The sequence below is a fragment of the Periophthalmus magnuspinnatus genome, chromosome 14 (genome assembly GCF_009829125.3).
Source record: "Periophthalmus magnuspinnatus isolate fPerMag1 chromosome 14, fPerMag1.2.pri, whole genome shotgun sequence".
In the NCBI taxonomy this organism is placed as follows: domain Eukaryota; kingdom Metazoa; phylum Chordata; class Actinopteri; order Gobiiformes; family Gobiidae; genus Periophthalmus; species Periophthalmus magnuspinnatus.
Genome location: NC_047139.1, coordinates 888,357 through 900,380, shown reverse-complemented (window position 1 = coordinate 900,380; position 12,024 = coordinate 888,357). Strand labels below are relative to the sequence as shown.

General features: G+C 43.7%; 1 protein-coding gene across 1 annotated transcript in view; it reads right to left on the bottom strand.

Moving 5' to 3' along the window:
- Nucleotides 1-12,024, bottom strand: part of fstl4 (follistatin-like 4) — a 110,133-nt gene that overhangs the window by 19,011 nt on the left and 79,098 nt on the right. The window contains exons 6-8 of the mRNA XM_033978509.2: nucleotides 9,671-9,837; nucleotides 4,925-5,045; nucleotides 702-863 (exon numbers count right to left, since the gene is read on the bottom strand). Of these exons, the coding sequence (XP_033834400.1) occupies nucleotides 702-863; nucleotides 4,925-5,045; nucleotides 9,671-9,837 (450 nt within the window). The remainder of the gene's footprint in view (nucleotides 1-701; nucleotides 864-4,924; nucleotides 5,046-9,670; nucleotides 9,838-12,024) is intronic.

Sequence of the window (12,024 nt, the reverse complement as noted above, 5' to 3'; positions counted from 1 at the left end):
GGGGTATTAAAGAGGAGGTATTTACTTCTGTAGGGTATTAAAGAGGAGGTATTTACTTCTGTGGGGTATTAAAGAGGAGGTATTTACTTCTGTGGGGTATTAAAGAGGGGGTATTTACTCCTGTGGGGTATTAAAGAGGAGGTATTTACTTCTGTGGGGTATTAAAGAGGAGGTATTTACTCCTGTGGGGTATTAAAGAGGAGGTATTTACTTCTGTAGGGTATTAAAGAGGAGGTATTTACTCCTGTGGGGTATTAAAGAGGAGGTATTTACTTCTGTAGGGTATTAAAGAGGAGGTATTTACTTCTGTGGGGTATTAAAGAGGAGGTATTTACTTCTGTGGGGTATTAAAGAGGGGGTATTACACTTCTTCAGGGCTGTTTTTTTTCTTTCTTTCTTTCTCTGTTTCTCTCTTTTCACAGCTCCATTGACTCGTCTTTTTCATGGAGTGGTTCTGTCGTTCCCTGCACTCGTTCGTCCTCTGTTCATTCCTCCACACGTCCCTCAGCGTCTCTAGGTCCATGTTGTTGTTGTTTTTTTAATTCACAATACATCTAGTCTTGTTATAAAAAACACAATTCTTCAGTGAACTCGTCGTGTTTCTTTCAAAGCGTTAGCGGCGTTAGCTTTCATCAGCTCTGTGCACTATCAGCGCGGCCCAGGTGGCTCACTGGCTGGTCTCGGGCACACATGCGACTCACCGATGAGGGACAGCTGCTTGGAGGAGCGGGGTTTGAGGTCCAGTCCGTTCTTGAGCCAGGTGAGTTTGGGATCCGGGATGCCCTCGGCGTAGCAGCGCAGACTGGCCGACACCCCCGGCTCCTGGGCCTGCGTCTCTGGATAGACCAGGATGACCGGAGGGACTGCAGGGAGCGAAAAACAAACACACACATAATGAACGCGCCTCCCTGCGCCACCCGGGGCCGTACGCGGCGCCGCGGTGGCCACGGGAATTTGTATCACCCGGCAGGACGCTAGCGCAAAACAAAACTCCGACTGCTCCCAGCGCCGAATTAACACCACTGAGAAAATATAGAGAAAACACAAAGAAAAAGAATATGAATGTGAGCGAAGCACTGGGGACACGTCCAAACGCACAGGGACAGGACGAATAAGGGACACGTCCAAATGCACAGAGACAGGACGAATAAGGGACACGTCCAAATGCACAGGGACAGGACGAATAAGGGACACGTCCAAATGCACAGGGACAGGACGAATAAGGGACATGTCCAAATGCACAGGGACAGGACGAATAAGGGACGTGAGGAATAAGGGACAGGACGAATAAGGGACACGTCCAAATGCACAGGGACAGGACGAATAAGGGACACGTCCAAATGCACAGGGACAGGACGAATAAGGGACACGTCCAAATGCACAGGGACAGGACGAATAAGGGACACGTCCAAATGCACAGGGACAGGACGAATAAGGGACGTGAGGAATAAGGGACAGGACGAATAAGGGACACGTCTAAATGCACAGGGACAGGACGAATAAGGGACACATCCAAATGCACAGGGACAGGACAAATAAGGGACACGTCCAAATGCACAGGGACAGGACGAATAAGGGACATGTCCAAATGCACAGGGACAGGACGAATAAGGGACACGTCCAAATAAGGGACACGTCCAAATGCACAGGGACAGGACGAATAAGGGACACGTCCAAATGCACAGGGACAGGACGAATAAGGGACACGTCCAAATGCACAGGGACAGGACGAATAAGGGACACGTCCAAATGCACAGGGACAGGACGAATAAGGGACGTGAGGAATAAGGGACAGGACGAATAAGGGACACGTCTAAATGCACAGGGACAGGACGAATAAGGGACACATCCAAATGCACAGGGACAGGACAAATAAGGGACACGTCCAAATGCACAGGGACAGGACGAATAAGGGACATGTCCAAATGCACAGGGACAGGACGAATAAGGGACACGTCCAAATAAGGGACACGTCCAAATGCACAGGGACAGGACGAATAAGGGACACGTCCAAATGCACAGGGACAGGACGAATAAGGGACGTGAGGAATAAGGGACAGGACGAATAAGGGACACGTCTAAATGCACAGGGACAGGACGAATAAGGGACACGTCCAAATGCACAGGGACAGGACGAATAAGGGACGTGAGGAATAAGGGACAGGACGAATAAGGGACACGTCTAAATGCACAGGGACAGGACGAATAAGGGACACGTCCAAATGCACAGGGACAGGACAAATAAGGGACGTGAGGAATAAGGGACAGGACGAATAAGGGACACGTCCAAATGCACAGGGACAGGACAAATAAGGGACACGTCCAAATGCACAGGGACAGGACGAATAAGGGACACGTCCAAATGCACAGGGACAGGACGAATAAGGGACACGTCCAAATGCACAGGGATAGGACGAATAAGGGACATGAGGAATAAGGGACATAAGGAATAAGAGACATGAGGAAAAAGGGACATGAGGAATAAGGGACATGAGGAATAAAAGACAGGACGAATAAGAGACAGGACGAATAAGGGACATGAGGAATAAGGGACATAAGGAATAAGGGACATGAGGAATAAGAGACAGGACGAATAAGAGACATGAGGAAAAAGGGACATGAGGAATAAGGGACGTGAGGAATAAGAGACATGAGGAATAAGAGACATGAGGAAAAAGGGACATGAGGAATATGAGACAGGACGAATAAGAGACAGGACGAATAAGGGACATGAGGAATAAGGGACATAAGGAATAAGAGACATGAGGAAAAAGGGACATGAGGAATAAGAGACATGAGGAATAAGGGTCAACTCCAGGACTGAAATGATCCAGATGATTCTAGTGAAGGTGGAGTTTAAAAACACAGTGGAGCACTTCCTGTATCACATGATGACATCACAAGGTGGAACAGCGTGTTTTCAGTCTAACTCTGCAGGTTTGCGTGTTAATCGTGTGTGAAGCGTGTTACGTGGTGATGTCATCCGCATTAAACACGACTGGCCTTATTCTTTAAATTCCCATGATGCACTTGGAGCTCGGATTCTCTCTTTTCTTCTTAAAACAAAAACATTTAATTTTCGCCTGGAGCCAGATTGAGTTTTGTTTGTTGTTTTATTATAAAGACGAAAAAACTTGGACGAAAAAAAGAAGGATTAAGACAAACAGCTCCAACCGCCGTGAGCCGTGTTTAAAGCTCCACTCTGGAACTTTTCTGGAGTGTCTGTGTGAACGGAGATGCTGTTTCTTTGACTGGAATGTTCCACAGTGTGACATTAAAAACACGACCAGGACTCTCTCTCATTCAGTGTTTTTTTTTTTTTCAAGTTGGTACTTTGGCTGACAGTGTTTGTGTTTCCATGGCGACTCCACCGGGAAAAGTTACAAGTCAGATCTGTGGAGAAGCGGCTACATTTGCAATAAGACAATAACAATGTTCCTCAAGGGATTCTTCTTAAATAATAAAAAATAAAACGTACTTGAAAGAGCAGTAACATCTCCATGGAGATGAGCAAAAAGTAGAAAAGTTACATAGTGCACCTTTAAATATCTTGGATTTTAATTTTAAATTTTTTTTTTTTTCTGCGTAAAATGAATCTTAATATGAATCTGTTCCATTTCTGCTTCTGCCTCGTCGGGTTTAAACTCTCGCTCTTATCGCCGACGTTAGCGCTAAAGCTAAAGCTAACGCTAACACCCTCTTAGCTTAATTCCTCTTTTGGCGTTTTCCCAAATGCTCTAATCTCACCTGACACCACCCGATTCACCCCCTCCACCGACTTCACCAACAACACCACCCCTACACCCCCCTGCACCACCTCCACCCCTACACCACCATGTGTGTATATGTGTGTGTATGTGACGTATGTGTGTGTTTGTGTGTGTGTGTATGTGTGTGTGTATATGTGACGTATATGTGTGTGTATGTGTGTGTTTGTGTATATGTGTGTTTGTGTGCGTTTGTTTTAAATGTGGTGTGTTCTAATGTTGTGTTGTGTGTTTGTTGGTGGTTGATTAATAAGCGGTGCTTTGTTTTAAAGGGACAGTGTGCGACGCCACACGAGATAAATGGGGCTAATTATTCAAAGGTGGAAACCAAATGCACACACACACACACACACCCCGCCACACACACACACACAGACCTCCAGTCACACACACACACACACCCCGACACACCGACCTCCAGTCACACACACACACACACACACACACACCCAAACACACACACACACATGTGTGATGAAGAACACGACGTGTTTTCACCCTGACTGGGATGAAACAATGAAAAACTCCACTTTGATTTGTGGAGTTTTTAAGTGGCTCATGTAATCAGCATGAACAAAGGCTCTATTCATCATGAACACATGGTAATTAACAATGATTCAGAGTCCTGGACCACTGCCACCTGCTGTCGCCATGACGATAAAACACTTTAAGTTTGGTTTTATTTGTTTTTACTTTTATTTGTAGCACTTTGATCGGCTGAAGTTGTTTTAAAAGAAAGAGTTAATGCCATAGGGTGGAACATTTCAGGCAAAACAATCACATCTCCATGGAGACGAGCAAGTACTGACCACAGGTCTATAAAAAGACCTGGATAAGACACGCCCCCTCCGCCCACACGTGAGATCCACTCCAGGAGTTCTCCCACAGAGCAGAGTGTGCCTGACCTCTGACCTCTGACCTCTGACCTCTGACCTCTGACCTCTGACCTGACCATAGAACAAAATGCTTTTTCCTGTGTTCTGACACTTTCACAAAGGTCGGGTTTGGGGGGATTGTATTTATACGACATGAACGTTTAAAATTGTTAAGTCCTCAAGGAATTGACCCTCAGTGCGTGTGTCTGTGTGTGACCTTTGACCCTCAGTGCGTGTGTCTGTGTGTGACCTTTGACCCTCAGTGCGTGTGTACACACTGACCGTTGACCTGGAGCACGTGCGTCTGCGTCAGGCGCTCGTAGCCGTAGGCGTGGCAGCTGTAGTTCCCCATGTGGATGGTGGTGACTTTAGTGATGTACAGAGAACCATCGTCTCCAAAGTCCTGAAGAAAAACAGACAGAGGAGAGGAAAGAGAGGAAGAGAAGGAGAGAGGAGAGGGAAGAGAGGAAGAGAAAGAGAGAGAGAGGAGAGAGAGGAAAGAGAGGAAGAGAGAGAGGAGAGAGAGGAAGAGAAAGAGAGAGAGGAGAGAGAGGAAAGAGAGGAAGAGAGAGAGGAGAGAGGAAGAGAAAGAGAGGAGAGAGGAGAGAGAGGAAAGAGAGGAAGAGAAAGAGAGAGAGGAGAGAGAGGAAAGAGAGGAAGAGAAAGAAAGGAGAGAGTAAGAAACAAAAATGTCTGAGGCACAGAAACACGAGCCTGAAACAGCATCAGACCCACAACCAGGACTGAACCAGGACTAAACCAGGACTAAACCAGGACTAAACCAGGACTAAACCAGGACTAAACCAGGACTGAACCAGGACTGAACCAGGACTGAACCAGGACTAAACCAGGACTGAACCAGGACTAAACCAGGTCTAAACCAGGACTAAACCAAGACTGAACCAGGACTGAACCAGGACTGAACCAGGACTGAACCAGGACTAAACCAGGACTAAACCAGGACTAAACCAGGACTAAACCAGGACTGAACCAGGACTAAACCAGGTCTAAACCAGGACTAAACCAGGACTAGACCAGGACTAAACCAGGACTGAACCAGGACTAAACCAGGACTAAACCAGGACTAAACCAGGACTGAACCAGGACTAAACCAGGTCTAAACCAGGACTAAACCAGGACTGAACCAGGACTAAACCAGGACTGAACCAGGACTAAACCAGGTCTATACCAGGACTAAACCAGGACTAAACCAGGACTAAACCAGGTCTAAACCAGGACTAAACCAGGACTAAACCAGGACTAAACCAGGTCTAAACCAGGTCTAAACCGTCTTTAATAATCTGTAGGTGGAGGGGGAGGAGGCGGAGCGTCGGGGGCGTCAGGGGGGAGTGATTTTCCGACAGGTGCGTCCATGAATCACGAGTCCCTGTCGTGCCGAGGAGCGTGTGGGAATTTTCCGCTGCCTGGGCTGAAAAATGAAAGGGTTAAAAATATCCCGGCGTTCGTTTGATAAATGCGGCGCGGTGTCGTGGCAGCGCGCACGGCGGCCACCAGGGGGGCGTTGCGGCGTCTTCGGGCGGATTACGGCATTAAACGCTGTCCCTGGGAGCGGACGGCGAGCGGCGGATGAGGAGGGCGCGGCGTTGTCACGACGATGAGACTCAAAAGCACCGTAGGGTTTTTAAGAGCGAGTGATGTCATGTGCGCTGAAAGAAAGAGGGCGGGGATAAGTGAAGGGCAAGACGTCACGAAAACATATTATTATTATTATTATTATTATTATTAATGTTGTTGTTGTTGTTGTTGTTGTTGTTGTTGTTGTTGTTGTTGTTGTTGTTGTTGTTGTTGTTGTTATTATTGTTATTATTATTATTATTATTTTATTTTATTACAAAATCTTATACATTTTATTTTTTATTTATTTATTTTTTTTGCTGTGATGTAATGAGCGGTGTAAGTCCAGAACCGAGTGACCAAAACGTTTCTAAACTGAACAATATTTATTTTTGGACTGATAAAAACAAAAGAGAACAGTTTTATTTAGTGAAATTAAAGTTTAAAGTGTTTAACTGGTTAAAGTGTTAAAACTGGTTTTGTGCCACTTCCTGTATTTTTGTATTTTTATTCTCCACAAACTCGACACTGAACTGATGTAAAACACAAGATCTGTCCAACAAACACGAGGACAAACGAGGACACAGGGACGGAACGATAGCATAAGAATATAATAAATAAAATAATATAATAAATAAAATAAAATAATAATATATAAAATAATAATATAATAAATAAAATAATAATATAATATAATAAATATAATAATAATATAATAAATAAAATAATAATAATAAAATAATAAATATAATAATAATAATATAATAAATAAAATAATAATAATATAAATAAAATAATAATATAATAATGATGATGATGATGATATAAATATAATAATAATATAATAAATATAATAATAATAATATAAATAAAATAATAATATAATAAATAAAATAATAATAATATAAATAAAATAATAATATAATAATAATATAATACATAAAATAATAATATAATACATAAAATAATAATAATATAATAAATAAAATAATAATAATAATAATAATAATAATAATAATAATAATAAATTAAATAATAATAAAATAAATATAATAAAGATGATGATGATGATATAAATATAATAATAATAATAATAATAATAATAATAATATAAAATAATAATAGTAATATAATCAATATAATAATAATATAATAAATATAATAATAAATATAATAAATAAAATAATAATAATAATGATAATAAGAATAATAATAATATAATCAATAAAATAATAATAATAACAATAATAATAATAACAACAATAATAATTAATAAAATAATAATAATAATAGTAATAATAATAATAATAATAATAATAATAATAATAATAATAATGCTTTAGTCTCATATAATCTTTCACAGTCTGGTGAGTTCTTTTCTGGTGAGACACTTTTCATTTAACGGCTGTAAAAACAACGTGACCCTAAGAACAATCTGCATAATCTCTCATGTGAATGTTGTTTATTGTTCTAATATTTAACATAAAGTGTTTCTGAGGTGAACACATAGTTTTTTTCATTATTCATTTACATAAAAGTTACTCAAAAGTACACTGGTTTTTATATTTTTCTTGTACTTAAACTGGTACGACACATTTATTTGATGCATCAGAGGAAAAGGATGGACCGAGGTGTAAAATAGAGGTAATTGTGTGGAAAAAGGCAAAAGTACAGGCTGATACTTCCTTTAACAAGATTTTTATGGCTAAAAAAAGAAAAAAAACAGTCTAGGTGAGCGATAACGGTGTATAATGTGCGTCGTTAAGAAGCTAAAAACGGCTGGAGCGCAGAACAGCTGAGGTTTGTGGTGTTTCCGTGTGTGTGGACGCTCCTCTGGGCCCGGGGCAGGTGCACAGCCGCACACTCGTCCACCGGGCTTTTGCTTCAGTTTCAGTTTCATTTAGACCTGAGCTCATTATTTCAGAGCGTCTCCTGCAGATGGCCACAACCTCCGGGTCCAAAGCGTTGAGTTTAAAGAAAAACGAGGGCAGTTTTACGTGTGTGTGTGGGTGTGTGTGTGTGTGTAGGGGTGGGTGGGGGTGTGTGTGTGTGTGTGTGATCCTCAGCGTCCAGGAGGTTCACACTGGTCCATGTGTGTCTGACAGAAACACACAGAGAAATGAAGCTCGTCCAGGCCAGAGCGGCTTTAGCGGCTAATCTGGAGCTATGACCACGAGTGTCATAGCAACCAGAGAGCCAATCAGGAGCGAGGGTGTTCAAACAGATACAGCCTATGCTAGCATGTTAGCTATGTCCATTTATATGTACAGTTTATGCTAGCACGTTAGCTATGTCCATTTATATGTACAGTTTATGCTAGCCCGTTAGCTATGTCCATTTATATATACAATTTATGCTAGCAGGTTAGCTATGTCCATTTATATATATAGTCTATGCTAGCGCGTTAGCTATGTCCATTTATATATACAATTTATGCTAGCGCGTTAGCTTTGTCCATGTATAGTCTATGCTAGCGCGTTAGCTCTGTCCATTTGTATATACGGTCTATCTTTTTGTCCTGTCAGTGTGACTTTTTTTTTTATACCTGTGAAAAACGTGTCTAGTTTCGATACTTTCATTTTAGTATCGATTAAACCCTGATCGATACTAAACCTTAGACCAAAGACGACCGTTTACTCAGAAACAAACACAAATCATAACAAATGGTCACGTCTTCATCGCCCGTTTCCTCGCTCCGCACTGACTCTGTCCTGATGATGAAAGCGCTTCACTCCCTCAGGCTCTCAACATGGCTGCCATGCTTCCACATTTTCTCCTTCTCAAAACGCCGCTAATTGCCTGTTTGTTTCTAATCCGCAGACCGCTTTTCCAACTGGGAGCCCTCGCCGCTATCAATCAAATATTTATCAAAGGACAATTTCACTTCTAGAATTCTTAAAAAACAGAAATAAAAACAGATTTGGATGAAAAGCTGTTTTTATTTGAAATCCGCAAGGTCCGGTCTTTTTCCATCTTCCTCGCAGCAGCGGAACCGTCAGCCTCCTCAGCCTCCCCAGCCTCCCCAGCCTCCCCATCTCCTCCTCTTCACTTCCACCCGTGTCTAAACCCCGGGGGAGACTCTGCCTTCGCCACATCATCCAAGTCGGCGCAAGTTCATCCAGTCAATGTTCTAACCGCAGACAGTTTATATAAATGGACGTAGCTAACCTGCTAGCCGCCGCCGCCGTGTTCCAAACAGGAAGTGGTCACGAGCGCACTTCCGGGTCCATCAACTCTTCACTTTAATTCATTTTATATTGATAATTTTGTCATAAATCCTCGTTCATAAGACTTAATATGACGCCATCTTTTTACGTATTTCAGTATTAACAGGTCACATTTTTATATTGTGGCTCCTCCCCCCTCGCACCTTTAGTCCTCCAGGCTCCGCCCACTTTATCATCTCTTTTTGAAATGTGGCTGTGGGCGGAGTTTAGGAGTTCAGTCACTCACGTTGATGTCCTCCAGGTCCAGGAAGTTGAGCACGATGCCGTTCCTCCTCCAGATGATAGGGGGCCTCAGCGTGCCCTGGATGGCGCAGGTCAGCACCGCGCTCAGCCCCACCGTCACCGTGGAGACGCTGACCCGCTGCTCCTCCGGCAACGTGAGCTGGACCACCTCTGTAAACAACAACAACAACACAAACGTCAGCTGGACCACCTCTGTAAACAACAACAACACAAACGTCAGCTGGACCACCTCTGTAAACAACAACAACACAAACAACGTCAGCTGGACCACCTCTGTAAACAACAACAACAACACAAACAACGTCAGCTGGACCACCTCTGTAAACAACAACAACACAAACAACACAAACAAGGTCAGCTGGACCACCTCTGTAAACAACAACAACACAAACAACACAAACAACGTCAGCTGGACCACCTCTGTAAACAACAACAACAACAACACAAACAACGTCAGCTGGACCACCTCTGTAAACAACAACAACAACAACACAAACAACGTCAGCTGGACCACCTTTGTAAACAACAACAACACAAACAACATCAGCTGGACCACCTCTGTAAACAACAACAACAACAACACAAACAACATCAGCTGAACCACCTCTGTAAACAACAACAACAACACAAACGTCACCTGAACCACCTCTGTAAACAACAACAACACAAACAACATCAGCTGGACCACCTCTGTAAACAACAACAACACAAACAAAGTCGTGCGCCCCCTGTAGGAGTCTTGCGCCCCCTGCAGGAGCTCGGGCTTTATTAAAGTGTTAAATTGGATGAATCGCTCTAAACTCTGCCGCTCTGTTGCTTTTGACCCGAGCTCAGTCGGAGAAAAGATTTTGTTCATTCTGGAAGAAAAATATGTTTTTAAGAAGAGAATTTGGCGTCTGAAAAATGAAGCGGTTCTGAGAGAGAAAAAAGCACAAACATTTGGAATCGATCTTAAAACCCGACAAAGAGGAGAGAGTGAGTAATGGCGGCGAGGCAGGAGGCCGCGTGTCGACACAAACACCAACGAAAAGAAGATTACACAAAACACAACGCACAATCCCTCACACGGGAACCAAAAACACAAAGACACAAAGACACGCCGGGGAAGACATTTAATGCGACGCACGTCTGGGGACAGAGGAAAGTCTCTGAGCGCAGGGACGAGAGAGACGAGAGGAAGAGAAGAGGAGGAGGAGGAGGAGAGAGGAAGAGAAGAGGAGGAAAGAAGAGAGGAGGAGAGAGAGGAGGAGGAGGAGAGAGGAGGAGGAGGAGAGAGGAGGAGAAGAGGAGGGAAGAAGAGAGGAGGAGAGAGAGGAGGAGGAGAGAGGAGGAGAGAGAGAGAGGAAGAGAAGAGGAGGGAAGAAGAGAGGAGGAGAGAGGAGGAGAGAGGAAGAGAAGAGGAGGAAAGAAGAGAGGAGGAGAGAGGAGGAGAAGAGGAGGAAAGAAGAGAGGAGGAGAGAGGAGGAGGAGGAGAGAGGAAGAGAAGAGGAGGGAAGAAGAGAGGAGGAGGAGGAGGAGGAGAGAGGAAGAGAAGAGGAGGGAAGAAGAGAGGAGGAGAGAGGAGAGAGGAAGAGAAGAGGAGGAAAGAAGAGAGGAGGAGAGAGGAAGAGAAGAGGAGGAAAGAAGAGAGGAGGAGGAGAGAGGAGGAGGAGAGAGGAAGAGAACAGGAGGAAAGAACAAACAAGGAGAAAGAAGGAGAAAGAACGAAGAGACGACACAAACAAGAAAGAAAGAAAAAAGAGAGGGGAAAAAGAGGAAAAGAGAGAGAAACAGAGAGAGAGAAGGAGAGGAGAGGTAGAGAGGAGCAGGGTCAGAATAAGACATCACTTCCTGTGTCCAACTATGAAATCAAATGATGACGTCACAAAAAAAAGAAGTATATTTATATTTGATTAAAGATGTGACTTTAAGTGAAACTCTGAGGATCTGAAACTCCTGAAACGTTTGACTCTGAAAAGAGACGAGCCCCGAGTCTCTGTTTACTTTGACAAGACACGGAATTTAGATTTTACTTTGAAATCAATGAGACAGAATCCCCCTCTCCTCTCTCTCCCCCCCTCTCTCTCTCTCCTCTCTCTCCCCCTCTCCTCTCTCTCCTCTGTCTCTCTCTCTCCTCTCCCTCTCTCTCTCCCCTCTCTCTCGCTCCCCCCCCCCCCCTCTCTCTCTCTCTCCCCTCTCTCTCTCTCCCCCTCTGTCTCTCTCTCCCCTCTCTCTCTCTCTCTCTCTCTCCCTCCCCCCCTCTCTCTCCTCTCTCTCTCCCCTCTCTCTCCTCTCTCTCTCTCCCTCCCCCCCCTCTCTCTCTCTCTCTCTTGACAGATATTCCTCTGATTTCCCAAA